This window comes from Chlorocebus sabaeus, chromosome 24, assembly GCF_047675955.1.
Source record: "Chlorocebus sabaeus isolate Y175 chromosome 24, mChlSab1.0.hap1, whole genome shotgun sequence".
Classification (NCBI taxonomy): Eukaryota; Metazoa; Chordata; class Mammalia; order Primates; family Cercopithecidae; genus Chlorocebus; species Chlorocebus sabaeus.
Window position 1 is genome coordinate 43,740,547 of NC_132927.1, and position 26,816 is coordinate 43,767,362.

At 39.7% G+C, this 26,816-nt stretch overlaps 2 protein-coding genes across 6 annotated transcripts in view; one reads left to right on the forward strand and one right to left on the reverse strand.

Annotated features, from left to right (window-relative positions):
• The window catches only part of PALS1 (protein associated with LIN7 1, MAGUK p55 family member), a 92,753-nt gene extending 88,987 nt beyond the window's left edge, over positions 1-3,766 (forward strand). For all 5 annotated transcript variants that reach the window (XM_073011093.1, XM_037984674.2, XM_007987031.3 and 2 more), the window contains one exon: positions 758-3,766. In XM_073011093.1, coding sequence (XP_072867194.1) covers positions 758-934 — 177 coding nt within the window. In that variant the 3' untranslated portion in view covers positions 935-3,766. The remainder of the gene's footprint in view (positions 1-757) is intronic.
• Positions 3,767-5,818: 2,052 nt separating this feature from the next.
• On the reverse strand, positions 5,819-26,509 carry ATP6V1D (ATPase H+ transporting V1 subunit D). Its single transcript, XM_007987058.3, has 9 exons — positions 26,289-26,509; positions 19,561-19,678; positions 17,230-17,309; positions 15,667-15,734; positions 13,933-13,977; positions 12,291-12,394; positions 9,907-9,973; positions 8,672-8,750; positions 5,819-6,710 (listed from the first exon to the last, which is right to left on the reverse strand). Exons 1-9 carry the CDS (start codon positions 26,327-26,329, stop codon positions 6,569-6,571), a joined length of 744 nt encoding a protein of 247 aa, XP_007985249.1. The 5' UTR covers positions 26,330-26,509; the 3' UTR covers positions 5,819-6,568.
• Positions 26,510-26,816: the final 307 nt, after the last annotated feature.

The following is a 26,816-nucleotide window of genomic DNA, read 5'->3' on the forward strand; positions in this document are numbered from 1 at the left end:
AAGTTCAAACAGTTGAATGATATGAATTTTTTTGTACTGTGGGTCCAATATAGTACTGACGTGTGACTTTTATATCTGAGACATTTTGTCTTGAGTTTAAATTAGTTGTCTTCATTGGCGGGGGTGATTTGGGGTGAGTTTCACTTTCTGGAACATATGTGCCTGATAATTAGAGGGTTTGGGATAAGTTTTGCACATAGCGTTGCTGCCTGCTTATCTTTGCAGAATGGCCCTTTCCTTCAGTCAGTATTTTAAAGTAGGCTGCTCTATATAGTTTCCCAAACTTTGGTAGGATACTTTTAACTGTCTGCAACAGACAGTAAAGGGCAAGGGCTCGTTACTAGAGCCAAAAGTAGATGGCATTTTAGGTTCTTGCTCCAACAAGAAAGGTTCACTTCATGTTACAGAAGATGTTACTATTAGGAAGAGGTTATAGTGTTCTAGAATGTTTGAAAACAAATGTTTGTAGGGAATTCAAAGTAACAGTCTGTGTTCTTGAAGCTTGTAGTCTTGTTGGTGAGATAAGACAATATATGTGAAAACCTAAATAGTGGTATAAAACAGGATATATTGAGTCCCAAATGGTTCATAATGTGAGTCCTGAATATGCCAAAGCAAAGGAAACCAGTGTGACCATGACAGGGTTGGAAAGGAGCTCCTGAGGTTGGGAGAGACAGAAGGCAGGCCATCTCTGACTCATCCTATATTGTTTGGTTAGAAAAGGAATTATCTCACAGTTTTTATCTTCTCTTTGCAGCCTGAAGAATTGAGAGAAATCATTGAGAAGACAAGAGAGATGGAGCAGAACAATGGCCACTACTTTGATACGGCAATTGTGAATTCAGATCTTGATAAAGCCTATCAGGAATTGCTTAGGTTAATTAACAAACTTGATACTGAACCTCAGTGGGTACCGTCCACTTGGCTGAGGTGAAAGAAACATCCATTCTATGGCACGCTGGACTTGATCTGGCAAAAACTGCCAGTAGGAAGATTGCCCGACACTGCAGCAAGTTTGAGGATAGGGTGGAAGGCAGCAGTATAAGCTGTAGATCTGTTCTTAGATCTCTTGAATTAGTGAGAGGACAGTTCCCTTAGGCAGTTTGTGCACAGCATCCTTTATTCTCTATACATAGCTTTAGCGGTTTTTGCCTCATTTTGGGATTCTAAATGGAAGCTTTCAACAGAGCATTCCATTTTGTCCTGTTAAAACCTTTTGTTTTCACCTAAACCCTTTCTGCTTAGTCGTATCTCTGTGAAAAACTTGTATACACAAGTGTCCATGTCTCACACAAATATTGATGTGATTACACTTAAGTGTTAAATCATTTACACTTAAATGACTTCATTGGGAATATTGAGCAGAGGGATTGTGCTTCTATGCACTGGGCAAGGCAGTATTTGCTTAGGAGACTAATTTAGTCATCAGAGATACTTTCCTAAAAAGGAAAAATAAAAAACAAAATGGTGCCACTTTGGGTTGGAGCTACTTTGTTAGGCTTGAATTCATTTGTATGTCTTTTAATTCTTAAAAAAACAAAAAACATTCCATTAGAAGCACCAGTTTTTTCGCTCAAATTTTGTGGATCAGACTCTACACTCAACACACTCTAATAATCTACTTAAAGGTATACAAAATATGCTGATCTTTTTTAAATTATGATTTTCTGAATTTTTTTTCTTAAGTCGTCTCAACTGATTTACTAACCTAGCTCATCTGCATAGTATAGTAGGATGTATGTTACATTTTTATGAATGGCAGGTATTCATTATAATCTGTATTGACTGTTAAAAAGTTTCTTCCTCATGATGCTAATAGTTTTTTATATACATGGGAGGACAGCACATTTGACAGTTTTTACATTTTTATGTATGAGCACAGTATTCTGTGACTGTGCTACATATATATAGGTAATAAACTGGAATTCTGTTGATGAATATAGCTGCTGTACTGTATATTAATATTTAATAGATCAACAAATGGTCATTGAAAACACTTGTTTAGCATCTGAATAAAATTATATATGTCCTTGGGAAATACTATGACAATTGACTTTAAGATCAAAAGGAAAGGAAGACCTGAAAGTCATTTGAATATTTTAGGAAAAGAATATTAGAGAGAAAAAAGTATTACGTATATAGAAATAGGTTTTTAACCTAACAAGGTCTGCCTCTTATGACCAGAATGCAACAGCTTGGTAAATCATAAAAAACATTTAAGCTAATAGGATTTTTGTACTGTCTCTATAGCTGTAGCTTTAAAATTCAACATGTATAATTGGCATGGAAACTTAATTTGCAGCCTTTTCAAGCCTTTAGGATAGTGTGATGTGTGACAAACAACCTCAAATGTGAATGCCTTGATTTTATTTTTATGGTGACTTTAGCTACAGCATTTCCTATTCCCAGAGCTAAACACTGGAATAATACTGACATCATTTAACATAAGCAATTGTGTTTAAGGAGTAATTTGTGTCATGTATATATTTGATTTTTTTCCTCTTCTACGTAATTTTATTTGAACAAATATAGACAGTTTATATGTTGCCTTTTTCTGTTCAAATTTGCATGGCCTATTAAGTTGGCTGGAGAGTGTTTTATGTGGAAATATTTTCAAGATAATGTTCCTTAGGAAAAAAATAACATTCTTCGGTTGAGGGAAGGAATGCCATACATACTGTCTCTTCAGCTCTGAAATACTCCAATTTAGAGCCAGGAAAATTCACAGGTCACATCGATTTTTGGCATTAAAAGCTAAGGAATATACTTAGCACTTAATCTTTTCAGTTTTCCGTTTACTTCTCAGGAATGAAGGGCAGTCTATGGTTGACAATGGAGTTTTGTGATCTGCTTGTTGTAACTGACAACTGTTTTCAACTGTAAGAGCTAAACTATTGGCAGTTCATGTTAAGTTAGAGTGAGGTTGTAGGTAGTGTCAGTGAGTGGCTCTTGTGCCCACTGTAGACATTAGGCCTGCACTAGGGCCATGTGCTGTCAAGATTCAGGAACATGGCTTTAACAAGTAGATCTTGTACCAAGGCAGAGGCCATGCCATGCTGTACTTTTAGGAAGTCTGAGGTGATAAATATTTCAAGGTCAGTGAAGTCCTATCATTCTCCCCTTCCTCATCAGCAATGATAGAAATGTCCCAAACTTTTCTAAATCCCAGTGATAAGGATGTGCTGATATTCAACACAGTCCTTAAAGTGAAAAGTGAGTTGTTGCTGACCTCCACAAAAGAATATGGAAAAAAGCCTTGCTGTACACCTAGTTGTACAGCCACTCTGGCCAATTCTATTTCCTGTCCCTCTGTGGTTCTGACTGGAGACCCCATTGTTGGTAGGGGGGAGGTCTTACCCATCTAATATAGAAATGGTATCAATAACTAATGCAGTGTACTTGGAAAATCCAAATAAGGAAGTGTTAAGGTTGGTGCATATCTTTATTTCTCAAATTTTCATTGTCAGAACAAATGGATGGAGAATATTATTTAGACTAATCCAGATTTGCTTTCTATGAAAATCAAATGTCTGGATTATTTTCCTTTTCTCATGGCCTAAGAAATAAGTATTGATAAGGAATGATTTGAATGTAATTTTGTGAATGTGTGGAAAATATAAAGCAGGGATTTAGCCTTAATAAAGGTAACCTTCTGACATCTGTTGTTAATCCCCGTTTGTACTCTTATCCTGTATCTGCACTCTTATTTTGAGATGTCATACTGTACACTGTATTGTAAAAATAAAAAGTAAAATTATATTTCAAATTTTAAAAGCCACTGAGCAATTTCTATTGGTATTTGCTCTGCCACTCAAGGTTTCCACACATGTAAAGACCACCCTTCTCTTCAAGTTTTTGCCAAAATCAAGACCATTGTATCCTTCGGGTACAACACAAAATACCTTTTGATTTGTTCTTTACAGTGGGGTAGTGCCCCCTGTTGGCACAGATATAGGTAGGTCCTGTTTCCTTAATTATTAAAACCAACAACTAAGTGTATTAAAGATGGACAACGCAAGGCTGTGAACTTGGAAGTTTTCTGGAGAAGGAGTTATGTAATATTCAGGCAAATGGACCTCGTGCAGCCTGGGATTTGAGGACACTAAGGCAGCATGTGAATTGTTGGCAAATATATAACATACTTTCTCTTCATTTCTCCTTTTTTTCTGCTATACATCTCCCAAAGGTCATAAATCATACACCAACAAAAAGTTTCTTACATATATACACCTGCCACTGCAGTTCAGCTTTCCATTCCTATTCCTGATCTATATTCTTCCCGTTTCAGATAACTCTGACGCCACACAACAAATTATGTGTCCGTTGTTTTCTCGATTTCTTTTTAACAAATGCTAAACTAAAATCATCTGCACTTTTGTAGGCATTTTAACTAAGGCCAGTACATTCCAGGGCTTTAAGAAGCCACAGGAGAATTCTAGGGTCCTTTGGCTTGTTGCTTTAAGGTGAATATTGAATTTACCTAAATGTGGAAAACCACTAATCTGGATCCCTACTTCAAACTAATTTTTGCCTCCTAGAAAGGCAGTACATAATGCTTAAAATGTAAAGATCAAATTAAATCAAATCATACTTGACTTGCATTCCAGCTGTGCTCTTTGACTTGTCAAAGCCTCAATTTCCTCATCTGCAAAATGGAGATGGTAGAATTTACAGTTCAGCAGGATGTTGGGAAGACGAAATGTTAAACAGTTACCTATTTTTAAAGTACTTGTGAACTGAGTTGTTGGTTTTCCAGTCATTACTGAATTTACACTGAACCTAAGATTTTATTCTGTGAGCCCCAACCAGATTTCCTAAATATCAGCTTCTCCAGAACAGTCCCAATGTCTTTAAATACCCGAAGTTTGAAATATAGATGAAACAGAAAGGAAAAGTTAAGGTGTAAAAACTCTGAAAGTAGACTGTTTAGACTTAAATTCTGGATTTTCTACTTTCTAGCTTTTTAACTTAAGACTAATTACTCAAGTTTCCTGTGTCTCCAGTTTTTCCTCTGTAAAATAGGGGGTTAATATGTGCCTCTTTGGTTATTGTAATGAAGTAATATAAACAAAATACTTAATAACAGTGCCTGGCACATAACTAAGACCTGCTATTTTATAGATGTTAAATGCTTGCAAAATCATTTAATACTTTAAAACTGCCTAGTAAAAACTTTATGTAAAACATAAACCACCTAGGCACAGTGATTTATGCCTGTAATCTCAGCACTTTGGGAGGCCGAGGCGGACCGATCACTTGAGGTCAGGAGTTCGAGACCAGCCTGGCCAACATGGTGAAACCCCATCTCTACCAAAAATGCAAAAATTAGCTGGGCATGGTGGCGCACAACTATAATCCCAACTACTTGGGAGACTAAGGCAGGAGAATCTCTTGAACTGAGGAGGTGGACGTTGCAGTGAACCAATGTCACTGCCACTGCACTCCAGCCTGGGCTACAGAATGAGACTCTGTTTCAAAAAAAAAAAAAAAAGAAAAACTACCTAGACTGTGACGTCACTTGATTAAAATACAATATTAATAAAGATAGTGTCACAATTTCAGAACTAAACATGGCCAGTCATGTCAAAAATGCCTGGAACTGGTTGCAAGAAAGACTGAGTAATTATGGATGGCTCATGCCAAATCAAACAGTACTAAAAACCTCAGACACCTGATGTGGCCAAATGGCTCATCTTCATAAATGAAAACAAATTTTTATCACTTATAAATAGTAAAAAGTTACCTTATTTCTTACTCTAAAATGGAAACTAGTTATTTTTCTTAGATTAGCAAATAAGGAGGTATTATAATGCCCTCATAACTCACCAGCAATCATTTATTAGTACCCCAAAACGCAACAGTTGTCTCAAAGTAAGCCTTTTTGTAAAACTCTAATACATGGAGGGGGGAAAAATGGCTACTCACTTCCTACATGTCTGCAGAGAAAGCTCTGGCTGACACTACTGATCTGAGCATGAGAACATGACTTAACAGTAAATTAATAAAAATTGAATGACTTATTTTTAAATCATTTTACTCTGTTTATACCACAGTCACATTTAAATTGGCAGAACTGCTCCCATGACAGACAAGACAGGGACCTGTCATGCAAGGAAAAGTGCAGGTTTTCACAAAGTTTGAGAAGTACCATGGTAACACAAGAATGGCTGCAGCAATTTCAGACAACAGCGCCAAGGTTTGCAAGAGGGTAGGAATGAAAGCTGCTCCACAGTAATTGGCCTGGGACCACTAATGCTTCCTAAGAGGTATTTCCTAATATGCTTGGTAAGCACAGCACGTGTAACACAGATGTAAATGGAGTAGGATAACGCTTCAGAGTAAATTCTTTAAGTTCCTGGGCAGGTTTTACAGATCTCTTTCATCCATGATAAATGGTTGCTAAATTATGATTCTGCAAAAGTAATCCCATAAACAGACATCCAGGTAAATTTTACAACCAGTGAAATTCTTAGGCCAAAAAATAAATAGCCAGACAAATCAAACCTACACACTATGAATTAAGATGAAGCCAGTGTTAGGGTTTCTAAAAGAACCAGAACAGGAAAGATTATTCAAACAGAAGATCCTCATCCTTCTCTTCAGCTAGAAGATTAGCAGGCTCCAACACCTCTCCAGCTGCTCTCCTTTGTTCCAAATCCTTCTCAGATTTTTCCTTTAGAATCTTTTTCTTCTCCTGTATTTTCTTTAACCTGTAAAATACAGGTGGGGGTGCATTTTTTAAACACTTTCAATACTAAGTAGATTTGATTTCTTTTAGTTTTGTCACAAGGATAATAAACACCTATACCTAGAAAAAAAAACTTGGTACTTTTTACTAATTTCATTTTCAGTAATTTATTTATAACCCTTTTTTAAAAATACTAATTTTAAGCTAATAACTGGTTTAACCTGAGATAGAAGCCCTTTTATTTTGAGACGGAATCTCACTCTGTTGCCCAGGGTGGAGTGTAGTGGCACAATCTTGGCTCACTGCAACCTCCACCTCTGGGTTCAAGCAATTCCTTGCCTCAGCCTCCCAAGTAGCTGGGATTACAGGTGCATGCCGCCACGCCTGGATAATTTTTTTTATTTTTAGTAGAGACAGGGGGTTTCACCGTCTTGGCCAGGCTGGTCTTGAACTCCTGACCTTGTGATCCACCCGCCTTGGCCTCCCAAAGTGCTGGGATTACATGCATGAGCCACCGAGCCTGGCCTAGAAGCCTTTAGTAGGTTAAATTTTGAAATCCATTCTCTAATGGAACAGATTTTGAGCATTCAGGCATTTTTTTAAATTTTGGCTCAACACAACCCTGAGTATCATGGAAGGACAGAAACTAACCTTTGATAATTAAGATTATAAACCATAATTAGATGGTAACTCCAGATCGAAGACCTCCCATGTCTTTCCTAAATACTCTTGCCTTCACCTACCTCCCATTTCTCTGAACTGAGTATACAGACCCCTGTATACCACCCGTTTAGTATTTATCGCTGTTGACTCTAAATGTTCATAATCAATTCATGGACATGCATAATTTCTCCCCAAGTGCTGTGCTAATTCTCTAATGGCGTGATTTATATACTATTTGGTAATGCCTCCAGGTGCTTTATACCTTCTTAACATACTCAACATGAAATACATATTTGTTTAATAACAGCTGAATTCTAGTTTCTTCTCTCAGTTTTTATGTAGGAGACACCCAATCTAAATCATCATTTCATTTTAAAGAATAATCAGGGGCCGGGCGCGGTGGCTCAAGCCTGTAATCCCAGCACTTTGGGAGGCCGAAACGGGTGGATCACGAGGTCAGGAGATCGAGACCATCCTGGCTAACACGGTGAAACCCCGTCTCTACTAAAAAATACAAAAAATTAGCCGGGCGAGGTGGCGGGTGCCTGTAGTCCCAGCTACTCGGGAGGCTGAGGCAGGAGAATGGCATGAACCCGGGAGGCGGAGCTTGCAGTGAGCTGAGTTCCGGCCACTGCACTCCAGCCTGGGCCACAGAGCGAGACTCTGTATCAAAAAAAAAAATAATAATAATAATCATCAAGAGCCAGGCATAGTGGCTCATGCCTGTAATCCTAGCACTTTGGGAGGCCAAGGTGGGTGGACTACTTGAGGCCAGGAGTTTTGAGACCAGCCTGGCCAACATGGTGAAACCCCATCTCTACTAAAAGTACAAAAAAATTATCCAGGCATGGTGGCACATGAGCCGAGATCACCATTGCACTCCAGCCTGGGTGACAGAGCCAGACTCTGTCTCACACATACAAAAAAAAATAATTAAAAAAAGAATAATTGAGTCTTGGCTGGTCCGAAGGTAGTGAGTTATCTCTATTATTCACAATCAGTTACAGATCAAACTCCTTGTTCTACTCTTTCCCCACTTTTCACTACTGCATTTGACTATCTTAAAACATATATTTTTAAAAATTAAGTCTAAATAGTTTCTCTGAAAGGCCTAAGTTTTTGGAAATGCCATGTTATAGGTCCATGTAAAATTTGACAGATTTGCTTCCACAACTTTTGGTAATATTTCATGCTTCTTATTTATCAAAATAAAACACAAGCTGTGCTAATTCTAAAGAACATAAACCAAGTCATTCAGCAAATACAGCCTTTGGAATATGGAAAACAAAAAATGATCAATAACTGCCAATTTCAACAAACCTATAGAACTCTTCTCGCTCTCTCTCATCCAGCTCTGTGATGATATAAGCAAGAGTACGTTCAATCCGGGGAATGATGACTAGAGTTAAAAAAAATAATAATATGTGTGAGAACTTCAACCCCCTTTTTTCAAATTATCAGTGCTCATTTGTATAACCAGTTATTTTTTCCTAATTGTAAAATTAATGTGCATTTAATGCAGAGAACTTGGAAAATAAAAACACAAAGAAAAAAAAACAAAATGGAGTATAATCCAAATATCCAAAAGAGTAACTACTGTAAACATGTTGGTGTATACCCTTCTAGTATCTTTTCTATGCACAGATAACCTATGGGACCATAACAAATATAACACTGAATGTGCTGAATTCTATGAATATGTAACATTGAAGCACAGATGTTATTTTAAATATAGTAGCAATCAACTGTTAAAAAATTGAGCAGAGAGAATGCTCGATTTTGAGTTTATGTCATTAGGTTTGACTTTGCATAGAGTTTACCTATTCTGCTTCTAGAATGTGAACTCTGAGGGTGAGAACTACAAATTACCCTTTTTTTTTTTTCCTTCCACTTTCATGTACAAAGTCTGGCACTAGCAAGCACTCAAAAAAGTTTTTTTAAAAATGAGATAACTTTCTCACTAACATTAATACAGCCCCAAGCAAAGGAATTTCTTTACTTCAAATTTTGCTTTCTTACTTAAAATTGAGTGTTTCTTTAATAAAAACTAAGTTTATTGAGCAAAAAGCACTGTCAACACTAAGCAGTCATATTTTTTAAATAGTGAAATAAAAGAGATGGAAAATAAGTGCATCAAATAGGAAAATTTTTTAGAAATCAAGGAGAATGGTTTATAGTGACTTAAAGTTAAATATTTAATGTACTCAAAAAGTTACATCACTCAACCATTAGAACTAAAGAAAACACTAAGGATCTTGAGAAATATTCCTACCCTTAAATAACGGCATGAATAACTGGAAATGAAGAAAACATTCCATAATTTTTAAGTCACCACTTTCCTATGTGTGTAACTCCCACAGATCATACAGGTACTTCTATCAGAACACTTCATAACACTTTTTTGTACTATGGACACACTTCTCTCTTTGCACTGCAGGCAGGGGCAGCATCTTACTCACCTTTCAGTCTTCAGTACAGTGCCTGAATTCTAGCAGTTTCACAACAAGTGGAGGGTATGGACAAGTGACAAAGCACCTCAGAGTACCTATACTCACCATGTTCAATGGCATTTACACGCCTGTTGGTTATCTTAATAGCTTCATCCAAAGTAACAAAAGAAGTCTAAAGTAAGAACAAATTAATAATGTAAGCACAAAGTCTTCTCAATCATTCCCTGATCACTTGACTCCACTAAGACTGCACTTATAGAAAACACTTGAGAACCAAGACAACTTCTTTTCAGCATGCTTAAAAAACAAAATTCTTAGGCTGGGCGCTTGGCTCACACCTATGACCCCAACACTTCGGGAGGCTGAGGTGGGAGAATCACATGAAGCTGGGAGTTCAAGACCAGCCTGAGCAACACAATGAGACCTTGCCTCTACAAGAAATAAATTTTAAAAATTAGCTGGGTGTAGTAGCATGCACCTGTAGTCCCAGCTACTTGATAGTCTGCAGTGGGAGGATCGTTTGAGGCTGCAGTGAGCTATGACTGCCACTGTACTCCAGCTTGGGTGACAGAGTAAGACTCTGTCTCTTCACAACAAAACAAAAACAAAATTCTTGTGAGATTTCCAAAGGGCTAATGCTATTTCCATGCTATTGATAACCTACATGTCACATTTGGTAGGTTTCCAAATTAACCTGCCTGGGCAGGCTGAAAGATCTCATGATTCATGGTTTATATCCTGTCCCTGAGTAAGGAAATCTTGTTTCTCAGACTGTTGACATACTGATTAATATGCAACCTACTGACGCTGAAAATGACACTGATTTGTTTCTGAATCATGAAGTTTTACTTCATGATTTACTTGCATGTGGAACATTTTAGCTTGTATTTGCAATCTGTAGCCAATGATTGTGACCTCTGTATTGTACTCTCCAATGAAAAGGACAACTCGGGTATGAGTCATCCTCCCTTCTCCTAAACTTTCCCATAAAAGCCTTCCAACTTGTAGCAGACTCTAGAACACACGCAACTTTGTTGGTGTCTTTCCGGGTCAGTCCTCACATTTGGCTTTCAATAAACCTTTATCAAATCATTTCTGCTTCAACAGGCTTTACTTGAGTTGACACTATTATAATTTGTTTACTACCATCTCACCTAAATAACAACATAAAAATGACAAGAAAGAATCAAGCACTAATAACCTAGATATATACTAACTGGCCACATAGGGGAAAAAATGGTCTTCCATGCACAAAATGTTTATTTACATTTACATTTAAATCTAGTATCAACTTGCTGTTCTCACTTAGCAAAGAGTGAAACTGGGCTGGGTGAGGTGGCTCACACTTGTAATTCCAGCACTTTGGGAGGCTGAGATGGCAGGATTTCTTGAGGCCAGGAGTTTGAGACCAGCCTGTGCAACATAGCAAGACCTCATTTCAACTAAAAAATTTTTAAAAATTATCCAGACGAGGTGGCACAAACTTGTAGTCCCAGCTACTTGGGAGACTGAGGCGGGAGGACTGCTTAAGCCCAGGAGATCCAGGCTGCAGTTAGCCAAGATCGTAACACTGCACTCCAGCTTGGGCAACAGAGCAAGACTTTGTCTCAAAGAAAAAAAACAAAAACAAAAAAAATAAGAGTCTACCATAGCACATACATTTTGTTAATAATAACAAGTAGGGGCCGGGTATGGTGGCTCATACCTATAATCCCAGGACTTGGGAGGACGAGGCGGGCTGATTACTTGAGCCCAGGAGTTTGAGACCAGCCTGGACGACATGGTGAAACCCCATCTCTACAAAAAATACAAAAATTAGCTGGGTGTGATGCAGCATGCCTATAGTCCCAGCTACTCAGGAGGCTGAGGTGGGCGGATCACTTAAGCCCAGGAGGTTGAGGCTACAGTGAGCTGAGATTATGCCACGGCACTCCAGCCTGGGTGACAGAGTGAGACCCCCATCTCGAAAAATAAGTAATTTTTTAAATTAAAAAAAGTAGGGGCCAGGCACAGTGGCTCATGCCTGTAATCCCAGCACTTTGGGAGGCCGAGGCGGGTGGATCGCCTGAGATCAGGAGTTCGAGACCACCCTGACCAACATGGCGAAACCCCGTCTCTACTAAAAATACAAAAGTTAGCCAGGCATGGTGGCCCATGCCTGTAATCCCAGCTATTTGGAAGGCTGAGGCAGGAGAATCACTTGAACCCAGGAGGCAGAGGTTTGCAGTGAGCCGAGGTCACGCCATTGCACTCCAGCCTGGGCAACAAGATTAAAACTCCATCTCGAAAAAATAACAAATTTTTAAAAGTAGGGACAATGGTACAAAAGCCATCACTTCAGAAATCAAAATATTATGTTTGTTTTACATAGGATCATGGGAACAGTTGAAAGTACAAAGCACTGTATATGCTGACTCAAGACCAGACTCTCCTCCACTTGACTGTTAGAAATCAAACTACAAGAGTTCTCTAGGTCTTTTGCTACTTACCTGCAGCGAAGCTAGTTCCACCAGTAGTTCCACTGCTTTGGCATAATTCCTCTTTAATTTAGCCAACTGTTCCCCACCTCTGGCTAAACCAGTCAGTTCATAACCTGAAAGAACCAGTCAGACAACATTTGTAATTAGAGGGTAAATAATCTTCCCTATAAAATTTCCCAAAAGGAGATAATTCAGAACAATAACAAATATGGAAAGACAAATTCACTAATCTTCATTGAATGTAAACATGAAGTACCTATCTCACTTCCCAAACACTATAGGAGCATGCTACTAAATACAGTTTTCCACAAGAATACTATTCTAAATATAACTAGAAGCTTTTAACCAACCTTCACTTCACTAGCTTGATGCCCGTTATTCCCTTTGAAAATCATATTGCCTGATGCCGAGAGTACAATGACACTCTGTGAACAGGTGACTCTCTAGAATGCTCTACTTCTTCGTATGAAATGTACTTAATATTCTATATGATTTAATTAAATATTACATGAAACAAGGAAATATGAGTGCCAAAAGAAAGAATATTGTTTGTTTGTTTATGTATTTATTGAGATGGGGTCTCACTCTGCCACCCAGGCTGGAGTGCAGTGGCGCAATCTCAGCTCACTGTAAGCTCCACTTCTCAGGCTCAAGCAATCCCTCCACCTCAGCCTCCAGAGTAGCTGGGACCACAGGTGCATGCCACCAGGTCCAGCTAATTTTTGTAACTTTTTGGATAGAGACGGGGTTTCATCATGTTGCCCAGGCTGGTCTCAAACTCCTGGGCTAAGGCAATCCACCTGCCTCAGCCTCCCAAAGTGCTGGGATTACAGGTGTGAGCCACTGCGCCTGGCCAAGAATATTGTTTCTATCAAAAAAGTTAATACTTTACTTTAGAAAGAAAATATGCTGTCAAATTAGGAATGGAATGAATAAGACAGTTATTTAAAAAGTGGGAGTGGGCTATAAAAATCTAAAAAGAATCCGCATTCAGGTTGCATCCTAGTGTCTAAGATCTTATTTGACTTTAAAGAGACCCAAAATGGTAATTATAAGCAGTGCATTGTGGGTGTAGGATACAGAAAGACAACACAGAAGTCTAATCAGTGAATTCATACTCAAAAGGCCTTATATTTTTTAAATAGCAAATGATTCTACATTGATATATTTCTGATAAAATACTGAAATATTTAAAGATATGTACAGTGTTTTATGACTTCCTAGCATAAGACCTTTTTTTTTTTTTTGAGACAAGGTTTTGCTCTGTTGCCCAGGCTTGAGTGCAGTCGCATGATCAGAACTCACTGCAACTACCTCCCCAGTTCAAGCAGTCCTCCCTCCTCAGCCCCCAAAGTAGCTGAAACTACAGGCACGTGCTACCACACCCGGCTGATTTTTTGTATTTTTTGTAGAGACGGGTATTTGCCTGCCTTAGCCTCCCAAAGTGCCAGGATTACAGGCATGAGCCATTGTGCCTGGCCTTAAGACCTTTTGATTAACTGATCAACTATTGTCCTCACTATATCAGATAAAAGGATTTCTAACTCAGGAACCTCTCAACATCTAGCACCATTTTCCAGAACTTAGTTCATTTAAAGAGGAAACAGGAAATCCCAGAGACAAAAAGTAATATAAAAAGTTTCATACTTACTGTCAGTTCCTTCATGGTAATGTTCAAATACTGGCAAAGTAACACCTGTTAAACATAGAAGCGTATATGGATTCACAAACCTTTAAGTTCTTTTTTTTGTTGTTGTTTTTGCCAAGGCTAGAGTGCAATGGCATGAGCTCACCTCACCGCAACCTCTGCCTCCCAGGTTCAAGCAATTCTCCTGCCTCAGCCTCCTGAGTAGGTGGGATTACAGGCATGTACCACCACACCCGGCTAATTCTGTATTTTTAGTAGAGACGAGGTTTCTCCATGTGTTGGTAAGATGGGTCTCGAACTCCCGACCTCAGGTGATCAACTTCCCAAAATGCAGGGATTACAGGCGTGAGCCACTACACCTGGCCTAAGTTCTGTTTCTTAATCACTGTTTTCTGTTTCTTTTTCAGCGAACTCAAAAATCAAGAGCTTAAGTCTGGAATTGTAATTCGTTTCAATTAATGAATTTAGGAACTTGCCTTCTTTTTTTTTTTTTTTTTTGAGACAGAGTCTCACTCTGTCACCCAGGCTGCAGTGCAGTGGTGTGGTCTTCAGCTCACTGCAACCACCGCCTCCTGGGGTCAAGTGATTCTCCCACCTCAGCCTCCTAAGTAGTTGGGACAACAGGCACATACCACACCCAGCTAATTTTTTTTTTTTTTTAAGAGGAGTTTCGCTCTTGTTGCCTGGGCTGGAGTGCAATGGCGCAATCTCAGCTCACCACCACCTCTGCCTGCTGGGTCCAAGTGATTCGCCTGCCCCAGCCTCTTGAGTAGCTGGGATTACAGGCATGTGCTACCACATCCGGCTAATTTTGTATTTTTAGTAGAGATGGAATTTCTCCATATTAGTCAGGCTGGTCTTGAACTCCCGACCTCAGGTGATCCGCCCACCTCGGCTTCCCGAAGTGCTGGGATTACAGGTGTGAGCCACCACACCCAGCCTAATTTTTGTATTTTTTGGTATAGATGGTGTTTCACCATGTTAGCCAGGCTGGTCTTGAACTCCTGACCTCAAGTAATCCACCTGTCTCAGCTTCCCAAAGTGCTGGGATTACAGGTGTGAGCCACTATGCCTGACCTAATTTTTGTATTTTTTGGTAAAGATGGGGTTTCACCTTGGCCAGGTTGGTCTCAAACTCCTGACCTCAGGTGATCTACCCATCTCAGCCTGCCAAAGTGCTGGGATTACAGGTGTGAGCCACCACATCCAGCGGAACCTGCCTTATTTTTCATTTTTTATTTTTAGATGAAGTCTCACTCTGTCGCCCAGGATGGAGTGCAGTGGTGCGATCTCAGCTCACTGCAACCTCTGCTTCCTGGGTTCAAGTGATTCTCCTGCCTCAGCCTCCCAAGTAGCTGGGACTACAGGTGCATGCCACCATGCCCGGTTAATTTTTGTATTAGTAGAGATGGGGTTTCACCATGTTGGCCAGGCTGGTCTCAAACTCCTTGACCTTATGATCCGCCCACCTTGGACTCCCAAAGTGCTGGGATTACAGACATGAGCCACCGTGCCTGGCTGGACCCTGCCTTCTTAAGTGTTCACTTCTATACAAAAGTCAAATTATTTTCAGTAATTAGAAACCTGGTTATTAATGATTTTAACATGTAAAGCCAATCAACTTGTTCTAAGTAGAAGGAAGAAACTAGGACATTAAGATCTTGCTGTATAAACAGGTTAATTTTAAAATGTCACCTCTTTTCTCCCCAAAGGGTTTCTAAAAGGTTGAAACGTTACCTGCTACATTATCTTTCTTCGCTCGAATCTTCACTTGGGCTTTATTTACATTTTGGATAACTGTAGTGCTGCAGAAAAAGAGAAAGCCTTTATTTAGCAGACTCTTTAGAAATAAACCTCTAGGGACTCATTGGATAGTTTTACATTAAATGAGACCAAGAGTGAGATGTCACAATTAAGTATGTTTTGATAACTGTCTTCTTTCCAAAAAGGGAGAAACGTCATTACTGCCAGAGGAGGGCCTCTGAAAGCAGAGAATGAACAATATTCAAAACATTAGCAGTAAGAAAACAACAAAAAATGATTTTAAAGTTCGTGGATTGCTTATGTTTTCAGTCAGAGGTGTGCCACATGGATATAACCGTAAGAGTTCTTCTACTAGTGTAAGATGGAGAAAACTTCTTCCTAGGTTTCCCGTTGAATTGATTAAGCTGGCGTTCAGTTCCTTTACCCTGGAAACATCTTGCATCTGGCTTTGTGTGACTTCTCAAATGTTACCAGAAAGTGCCTTTCTGGCAGGGTGCGATAGCTCACGCCTGTAATCCCGGCACTTTGGGAGGCCGAGGCAGGAGGATTGTTTGAGGCCAGGAGTTCAAAACCAGCCTGGGCAATGTGGTGAAACTCAAAAATACAAAAATTAGCCAGTCTCATAACCCAGTCTCAAAACAAAACGAAAATAAATATTATAGAAAGTGTCTTTCCCATAACCACCCTAAAACACTCACATACCACTTATACACTATTGATCTCCACCCTCTGCTAGAAAATTCAATGCAAGCTGTGATCTTGCCAGCACTGGCAAAAATTAAAGCCTACCACTTCAAAGGGCCTTATTAAGGCCCAAGAGCAGTGAAAGCTCCTAGATAATAGGCATCATGTCATTAGGAAAAGACTAAAATCAGAAACTTCTTGAAAGCAACAACTGCCTCTGCCCCTAATTAGCCAAGTGACCTCAGGAAGGCATTTAATTAAAACTGAGAATAACAGTGCTTGCCTTACCTATCTCACAGTGTTATTTGGAAAATTACATAACATATATAAATTGGCATAACACTTTTGCAAGCCATTTTGTATGCTTTGTAAAGGATTAATGATGTCAACAAAGCCATGAAGTTCAGGCCTTTTAAATAATCCAATTCTCAAAAATTTATCCTAATAATTCAGTAGAAACAAAAATACATATGTGTAAAGATGTTCACTGCACTTTCCCTAATATTCCAAAACCATGAGAATTAACCCAAATATCCAGCATTAGGAGAAAAAAAAAATTCATCTTGAGAAAGATCATACAGCCATGTTGAAAATAAGGAAAAATGTTTATGATACAATGTTAAATGAAAATGGACTCTAAAATATTAAATATCCTGCGCCTGCAACTATGTAAGAATGCATGTGGAGGATGACAGTGCAGTTAAGGTGATGGGGTTAAAAGAATTCTTCCTTATTATTACTATATCATTTGTCCTTGATGGTTATTTCTAAATTAAAAAATGTTTTTTAAATGAAATGATGAGCCTGAAATCACTTTGTTTTGTTTCAAAACACCCTGTTTGGTCTCCTTACCTGAAGTCACCTGCTGTGAACTTGGCTTCGGCTAGTGAAAAGGCAGCTTCTCTCATCACTTCGCCCATCAACATTTTAGTCTGGAAAAGCATAAACCAAGAGCCGATTCAATCAAGCCTTTTACAAGGAAAAATCCCATCATAATTATGTTCCTTTAATAACCATCAGTATTTTATGCTGGCTGTGCATGTAAATATTGGTTTGATAATGATAAAATAGAAATTTCCAATTTTTAACAGTTTTGGTTACGATCACTAACAATATTACAAAACTATGAGTTTTATAAAATTAAAACAGAATAAATGCACTGAAAAACAGAAAACTAAATCTTTACCTAATTTATTACTGAATGGGTACAAGCTGATCTACTCAAACTAATCTCTTAAATTCACTGCAGTTGCAGTCAAAACCCTAATGCTGTATTAATTTTAAAGTACATCTAGAATATTTAATGTTTGAGAATATTCAATAATGTTTCAGAAATAGAAGAAAAACTGGGTCAGCTGGGTAGGGAGTTGGCCTCCCAGGTATTAAAAAGGTACAGCTACAATAAGGAAATATTAATACATCTGGTATGGGACAGTTAAGTCAATGAAATAGACTAGAGGGTTCAGAAACAACCCCAGGTCAATATGGAAATTTAGTAAAAAGACCACTCAACTGTCTACACACTTACAAAATGATAAAGCTACCTACCTCACATCATACTGCCCCCAAAATTCAGACATAATTAAGATAAAGATTTAAAGAAAAAAACTGTAGAGTAACCAAAGAAAATGTGATATAACATTTTTCCTAATCATTTTAGGTCTTTTCTAAGCCTTATGTGTAACTCAGAAGCTATATAAAGAAAAAGATTAACAGATTTGACCAAAGGAAAAAAAAATTAACTTTTTTTTATTTTTCTTTTTATTTTTTGAGACAAGGTCTCACTTTGTTGCCTGGGCTAGAGTACAGTGGTGTAATCATAGCTCACTGTGGCTTCAAACTCCTAGGCTCAGGCAATCCTCCTGCCTCAGGCTCCCAAGTAGCTGGAACTACAGGTGCATGCCACCATACTCCGCTAATTTTCTTCTTCTTCTTCTTCTTCTTCTTCTTCTTCTTCTTCTTATTTTTGTAGAGATAAGGTCTCACTATGTTGCCTAGGCTGGTCTCAAATTCCTGGGCTCAAACCATCCTCCCACCTCGGCCTCCCAAAGTGTTGGGATTATAGGCATGAGTCACCACACCTAGTATTAACTTTTTTTTTTTTTTAAGTTAAAAGATAAAAGGCATGGAAAAAATATGTTTAACATTTTACACATTAGGCAGAATACATATAGAACCTCTACCAAAAAAAAAAAGACATTTACCAAGAAAATCAAATTGCCAGTAAGCATGAAAAGCTCCTCAACTTCACAAATAATCAAAAGTAGTACAGGGCCAGGCACGGTGGCTAACACCTATAATCCCAGTGCTTTGGAAGACTGAGGTGGAAGGATCGCTTGAGCCCAGGTGTTTGAGATCACCCCGGGCAATAAAGCAAGACCCCATCTCCACAAAAACTAAAAAAATAAAAATAAAAACAGCACTCATAGAAAATACTTTTGTTAAGTACATACAGGTTTAAAAATAAAACACAAAAACTGTAAACTCAGCACTTTGGGAGACCAAGATGGAAAGACTGTTGGAGCCCAGGAGTCAAAAAGACCAGCCTTGGCAACATAGTGAGACCTCGTCTCTGCTAAAAATAAAAAAATAAAAAAAAATGAGCTGAGAATGGTAGCATGCACCTGTAGTTCCAGCTACTTGAGAGGCTGAGGTGGGAAGATCACTGGAGCCCAGTTTGAGGCTGTAGAGTAAGACCCAGTCTCAAAAAAAAAAAAAAAGAAAGAAAAAGAAAATGTCATGCCATGCAGTAGTACATGCTACAATAAATTAAAATAAGGAATTGTGAGAGAAGCAAACGTGGTATTCACTTTAGATTGGGTGAACAGGAATAGCTTCTCTTAAGAGACTAGAACAGCTAAAGGATCCAGTTATAAGTTCTGGGGAAACAGTATTTCAGGCAGGAAAAAGAGCTAATGAAAAGTACCTGGAAGACCTTAGGAAGAACGCTCTAAATGAGGTAAGAGAGGCAGGCAGGGGGCCAATCAGATCAAGTGGAACTTTACATGCAACATTGAAGAGTTTGGATTTTATTAAATGAACTATTTGATATTTGACACTTGTTAAACTTATAATGATATTTTTACTTTTGAAAGAAAAAATTTAATTAAAATAACCCAAAAAAAAATGCTAAGGGCCATGCTGGATTTTCCCAAAGTGAATACTATTCTAAGTTCATTCTACCTCTATTATCTTCTTTAGGATCTGTCGAAATCGAAGAGTTAAGGCATCAGATTTTTTCTTCAGGAGGTTTCGACCTGTCTGTGCTCCCTTTAAACGAGCCTTCATGATAGTCTGTGCCCTATATAAACATAAACAAAGTTAAAGACATCTATTTTCATTGTTTAAAAGACAAAAAACCTCCCCACCAGTGTTAAAATTATCCTTTATCCTTTGATGTGATGAGAGTGAGAATATATAGAGAATTTGTAGCTGACAGGTTTAACTGATGCTATGGCTTGAATATGTCCCCAGTCTTCATGTGTTGGAAACAATCTCCAATGCAACAATGTTGAGAGGTGGGAATGTTAAGAGATGACTGGGTCACATGGGATCTGACCTCCATGAGTGTATTAATGTCATAATGGTAAGATTGGATTCCATATTGCAGGAGTGGGTTGGTTATAAATGTGAGTTCAGCTGGACACACCTGTAATCCCAGCTACAGGTGTAAGTGGGAGGATCCCTTGAGCCCAGGAGTCCAAGTCCAGCATGGGTAAAGATAGTAGCAAGACTCCATTTTTGTTTTTTGTTTTTTGGTTTTTTTTGAGACTGAGTCTCACTGTGAAGCCCAGGCTGGACGCAATGGCGCGATCTTGACTCACTGCAACCTCCACCTCCCAAGTTCAAGCGATTCTCCTGCCCCAGCCTCCCAAGTAGCTGGAACTACAGGCGTGTGCCACCAAGTCCAGCTAATTTTTTTGTATTTTTAGTAGAGACAGGGTTTCACCATATTGACCAGGCTGATCTCGAATTCCTGACTTTAAGTGATCTTCCCACCTCAGCCTCCCAAAGTACTGGGATTACAGGCATGAGCCACCACGCCCGGTCCGACTCCTTATTTTTTGAGACAGGGTCTTGCTCTGTCACCCAGGCTGGATTGCAGTGGTGTGATCATAGCTCGCTGCAGCCTCTAACTCCTGGTCTCATGCAATCCTCCAGCCTCAGCTTCCCAAAGTGCTGGGATTATGGGCATGAACCCCTGCACCTGACCCTGTCCCTTTGAAAGAAAAAAAAAAAGGCATGTGTGACCCTTTCTTGATCTCTCTCTCACCCTCTTGCCTTCTGCCATGGGATGACACAGCAAGAAGGCCCTCACCCTTCTCAGCCTCCAGAACCATGAACCAAATAAATTTTTTTTTCTTTATAAATTACCCAGTCTCAAGTATTGTTATAGCAGCAGAAAATGGACTAAGACAACTGGTTTTTCAATAATGTAGATTTCTACCATCAGTGTTCCATAAATGAAAAGTTTATTAATTTACAACAGAAACAATTTTAGAATCAATATCTGGAATATTTATTAAATCATAATAAACATTATCAGGAGCCTTATTTTATGATGCCAACATAGTTTAAATACTTATCTGATTTGTAAGTTAAAATAATATCTACGTTTTAGTTTCCATTGGAGGTATATTAAGGATTTAAAAATCTATCCACTAATATATATCAAAATTTTAAACGCAATTATTTTCAAGACCAACAATTCCACTTTGAGGAATTTATCCTACAAATTTATCCCCACATGTGTACAAAAACATGTGCAAGGTTTAAAGGATGGGTACTCCAGCATTATGGTAATAGCAAAAGGGAGAAACAAGCTAAATGCTAAATACATCATAGTTCACCTACGATGGAATGATAATAGTCATTAAAAAAGACGAAGGTATATAGGCATGTGCTGTCTATATTACAGTCTTATGCAAAGTAAGGAAAAAATGTGCTTATATAGATGCAGAGAATAGTTCTAGAAAGGATTCAGAAAAACTGGCAAGAGTTACCTTTGATAAATGGGACTGGATGAAAAATATGGATTTACTTTTTACTACTATATTCTTTTGTACATTTTGCATTTTATTTTATTTTTATTTTATTATTATTATTATTTTTTTCAGGCAGAGTTTCACTCTTGTTGCCCAGGCTGGAGGGTGCAATGGCGGGATCTCGGCTCACAAAACCTCCGCCTCCTGGGTTCAAGCGATTCTCCTGCCTCAGCATCCCGAGTAGCTGGGATTACAGGCATGTGCCACCATGCCCGGCTAATTTTGTGTTTTTAGTAGAGATGGCGTTTCTCCAAGTTGGTCAGGCTGGTATCGAACTCCTGACCTCAGGTGATCCGCCCACCTTGGCCTCCCAAAGTGCTGGGATTACAGGTATTAGCCACTGCACCTGGCCTGCATTTTTTATACCACAATAATTTACCACATTTTCTATTAAAAGTGTGGTATTAACATGTTTTGATATCATCAAGATCCTAACACCAATCATTTTATTAATTTGTAAAAGACTCTAGGTAATAAATGACATATATAAGATTCCTGAGAAGTGACAAGCTAAATTTACACTGAAGTCTCCTCACTTCCTTGTTTCAATTTTTTTCCCCATCAGAAGCCCCAATACCAAAGTCAAGCAGAAACTGACATTTCTGTTCTTGCTGCCATATGCCAGATAAAATTTAATAATGAAAAAAAGTAGAGCCCAGTTTGAGGCTGTAGAGTAAGACCCTGTCTCAAAAAAAAAAAAAAAAAGAAAAGAAAAAAAATGTCATGCCATGCAGTAGCACATGCTACAATAAAATTAAAATAAGGAATTGTGAGAGAAGCAAACATGGTGTTCACTTTAGATTGGGTGATCAGGAACAGCCTCTCTTAAGAGACTAGAATAGCCAAAGGAACCAGTTATAAGTTCTGGGGAAAGAATATTTCAGGCAGGAAAAAGAGCTAATGAAAAGTACCTGAAGGACCTTAGGAAGAATGCTCTAAATAAGGTAAGTGGTACAGTGGCTTATGCCTGTAATCAGCACTTTGGGAGGCTGAGGTGGGTAGATTGCTTGAGTCCAGGAGTTCAAGGCCAGCCTGGGCAACATGGTGAAACCTGTCTCTACAAAAAAAAAAAATACCAAAATTACCTGGGCATGGTAGGGCACACCTGTAGTCCCAGATACAAAGAAGACTGAGGTGAGAGGACTGATTGAGCCCAGGAGGTTGAGGCTGCAGTGAGCTGTGATCATGCCACTGCACTGTAGCCTGGACAACAGAGCAAGACTCGGTCTCAAAAAAACAAGTGTTTGGGTAATAAAATTCAACAACAGATTGTATAACCTAGACACAGTATAACCTAACCTAGACAAAGTGATTTAAGGGGATATATTTTCATATGACTGGTGTTTTAAAATCGCATGTACTAATAAACCAGGTGCAGTGGCTCACACCTATAATACCAACACTTTGGGAGGCCGAGGCAGGTAGATAACTTGAGGTCAGGAGTTCGAGACCAACCTGGCCAACATAGTGAAGCCCCATCTCTACCAAACAAATACAAAAATTAGCCGGGTATGGTGCCGCATCCCTGTGGTCCCAGCTACTTGGGAGTCTGAGGCACAAAAATCACTTGAACCCGGCAGGCAGGGGTTGCAGCCAGCCAAGATCAGGTCACTGCACTCCAGCCTGGGTGACAGAGTGAAATCCTGTCTCAAAACAACAACAACCACACACACACACACACACACACACCCCATTTGGCCAAATTCTTAGATTATACTGGAATCTTTTACCATAGGGCTAAGATCACTAAGACAATTCTATAGCTGAAAGGGACTTTAGACATTAACTTAAAGATTAGAAAAATGAGGCTTAGAAAAGTAAAACAACTTTCTCAAAGTTACTTAGTGAAGAAAAGGCAGGGCAGGAACCTCAACCAGACTTTTGATTCCACTGACTTTCCCAATGCTCAAACTAAGGCTCCAACCTAGGTTCACTGTACCCCAACCGTGTGCCTCCCCTTAAAGACAACAATTATCACTGGCTCACTCTGCACTGACTGGCCTCACAAGAGATCTTATCAAGTGAAGCTGGTTTAGTTTCCAGCCTGAGCAGGAGCTATCCAGCCCAATGTGTGCATTTAACATACTGTATTGTTGACAGTAAATACTAGAACTCGGGCTCAAAGAGCTGGATCAAATTTAAGTCAAATTGTAGTACTGCATATAGCAGTCAGTTTATAGTAAAAGGTAAACTGGTTGATAAAATTGAATTTACCATGTTAATTTTAATTTCCTCCTAGGGAATGGTATCTCTGTGAAATGGGCAATTTTAATTCCTGAAACTCTTAAGGGCAACTTGCACACTGACAGCTAATATGTAGCAGAACCTGGATTTAATGGACTTCTGTTGACTCCAAATTTTTCATGCGTCTTCTACTTCCACTCTAAAATTGTTTTGCTTTCTGTGGTACCAAAGTGGGTGAAGGTAACATCACAGAATAATACTGTTGTTGAATGGAACTGTTTGTGAAACAAGCTGCCAATGTTTTCTAGCCTATGGCTTTTAAAACTTGCTCCTTTGTTTCAGAGCTGCTCAGTCCTACTCAAACAGTTTGACCTTTAGCTAGGATGATGACTTTTCTTCCAGCTGAATCAAAGACATCTGACTACATGACAAAAAGCCTGCTGCCAGCCATGGGGAAAATATTTAGAGATTATTTCCTGCACCTGATTTTCCTCTCAATCAGCAAGCTGAGAGCTTTCAAATAGTAGTTTTCACCTTCATGAGCCTATTATTTTTCTTACCTAAGCCTAAAGACGTCTATTTTTGCCTCTTAGTCTCAAAGTAAAAGTTCCAAAGTAAAAACAAAAAGTTATTCTGACTGCTGTCAAAGATAAACACATCCAGACATTCGTTAAAGCAATGAAAACAGATTTTATTCAGTAAACCACTGATAGCAGGGGAAAGAGCTGAGCTCAATTCTGGTTTGTGCAGAGTGACTGACCATTTTAAAAAGAAAGTAAGGGAGGGGTAGGAAGCCAGCCACAAGTAGAGTCAGAGAAGAGAAAAGAGAAACTTAAAGGGTTGGTCAGTGTAAACGCAATGCTACCTGGCAATTAGTAAGTTATTGTTCTATCCTCCCACACAGACTGGGAGACAAAGGCCCTATCCCTCCTGATGATTACATTTCAAAGAAATGGCTCTCTAAGATACTTGAAGGGACACCAGAGTTGGAAGAGATAACATATTCACAATTGTAAGCCTGTTTTTCGTAAATGCTCTAAAAAAGGAAGGACAGGGGTCTGTCAATTAGGTGTTGACTAGAACAAACAGTAAATTCTCCTCCTAGCTTTGAACTTTTTCAGGCAGGCATTTTAATGGGAGGGGGGTGCTGGGGTCACCCTAGGGGCAGGTTTTACGCTGCTAGAAGATAAAACTAGTGTCGGTGTCTCTCAGTGCCTAAGTTTTGACTGAGTCATCACGTGCTAGGAGTTCTGCAGTTGCCACTACCCCGGGATAGTCCTCATCTTTATTTCCCCACAACTAGCTTGCTGCCTACTTAGTGCAAACAGCTATTAGAAAGTCAATAGGTGAAGGTAAAAAATTTAAAAACTTCATTTCATTAAGAGCTATGTAGTCACCCCAGCAGAGACAAATCTGGGCTTCAGGTTTGAATGTAACTTTTATTTTAAGCGTCCTCAGATTCTCTCAGAGAAAGGACAGAATGAGGAAAAACAACAAAACACCCCCACAGAGATAGGACCACAATAAAAGGATCTAAATGTCAGGGTTAAAACTGATTTTCTGCTTCCTCACTGTAAAGAAAAAGGGAAAGCCAGGCGCGGTGGCTCCCACCTATAATCCCAGCCGCCAGGGAGGCTGAGGCGGGAGGATCGCTTGAGCCCAGGAGTTTGAGGCTGCAGTGAGCTATGATCACACCACTGCACTCCAGCCTGGGAGACAGAGCGAGACCCTGTCTCTTATTAAAACAAACAACAAACTAAATAAATAAAAATAAACAGGATGAGGAGGAGAAAGGGAGCGAGTTGTTGGGCACATTTGAGAAAACGTCAAAATTTTCTTTACAAACTAGCCAAAAACCTACAGTGATATGCCACTTTCCTGACAAAGAATTCAGGCCCCAAAAGAAAGGTAACCCACAACTGAGCGTATTCCCAAGCATGAGTTCTTTCAAGAAATATTTTTTTTGTGGACCTTCTATGGATTGTTAAGACATTCTTTCATCCTGGAGAGAGCCCACAGTCTAGTGGGAGAGAAAGACACATAAACAAATATCTACTGGTATTAACACAGGTCTTAACAAGGTGCAGCGGTGAGAGAGCAAAAGCTGTGCCTCAGAAACACAGGGATATCCTCTCACAGCAGGTGACATTTGGTGGGATCTTGGAAAATGAGTAAGGGGATCCAAGATCGAATCCGAGGACTATGCTAAGGCGATTCGATTCCATCCCCACTTTGGCTTAGGGACCTCTTCTATATCCTCAGTAAACGTCCCTTCTCAGAGCATTTATTAAAACCTCCTTGGCCTTTCCAGACGAATGTCTGGCTACTTAAACTGTGAGCTCTGTGAGGGCAGAGGTGGCGACGGTTCAGTTATATAAATCCAGTGCCCGGCTCAGTAAGGGTATGTGGAATGGATGAATCCATTAATGAATAAAGACAGCGGGCCTCCACAAAAGCCCGCCGGCCGGGCGCCTTTTCCTAACAGCTGGGATCGCTCCATCCAGCCTGATTCACTCAGGAGGAATGTGCGAAGAGGCCGTCAGGAAGCCTCGCCCTAGACTCAAGAAAAGAGCCTGGGAAAAGCTCAAGAAACAAGGACCCTCACTGTGGCCCAGGGTCTGAAGGGATCGCGCTCTGGGTTCCTAACCCTGTGAAAGCGGCTCATCCCATTCCTTTACTTACATTCGCGAGGGAAAGATTTCAATTCGGTCTTTGCCCGACATTCTGACGATAACTGTTCGGCTCGGGTCCCCGGCCGGGCAACCGAGGCTACAACAGCTGCAGAACTGGCCTCCACAGTGACTTCCTCTACAGGAGTCAGCCGGTTGTGTCACTTGACCCCTCTCGTTGCTAAGAAGCAGCAGGGACACCCATTTTCACTTCCGCTTCCGGTTGTCACAGACGAGGAAGTGTGAGGACAGAACAGAGGCGTTGCCCGGATGTCTAGGCGCGCGCACCGCGGAACCATCCTTCAATTCCGGTTCGCCTCCCAACCCCTCCCCATCCAGCTTCCCTGAGGCTGCGCAATACGCGGCACGTGCCAGGCCAAAGACTAGGAGCGAAGCGTGCACGCCTTGTTTCTCTTCACCTGTCGTCTTTGGTCACAGCGCCATCTCATGGTTAGCTGAAACTGTGAACGAGGATTCATTCTTCAGGGGCAAGGAATCAGAGTCCTATGTCTTTCTCGCGCCTTGAATGTTACTTAGCTAA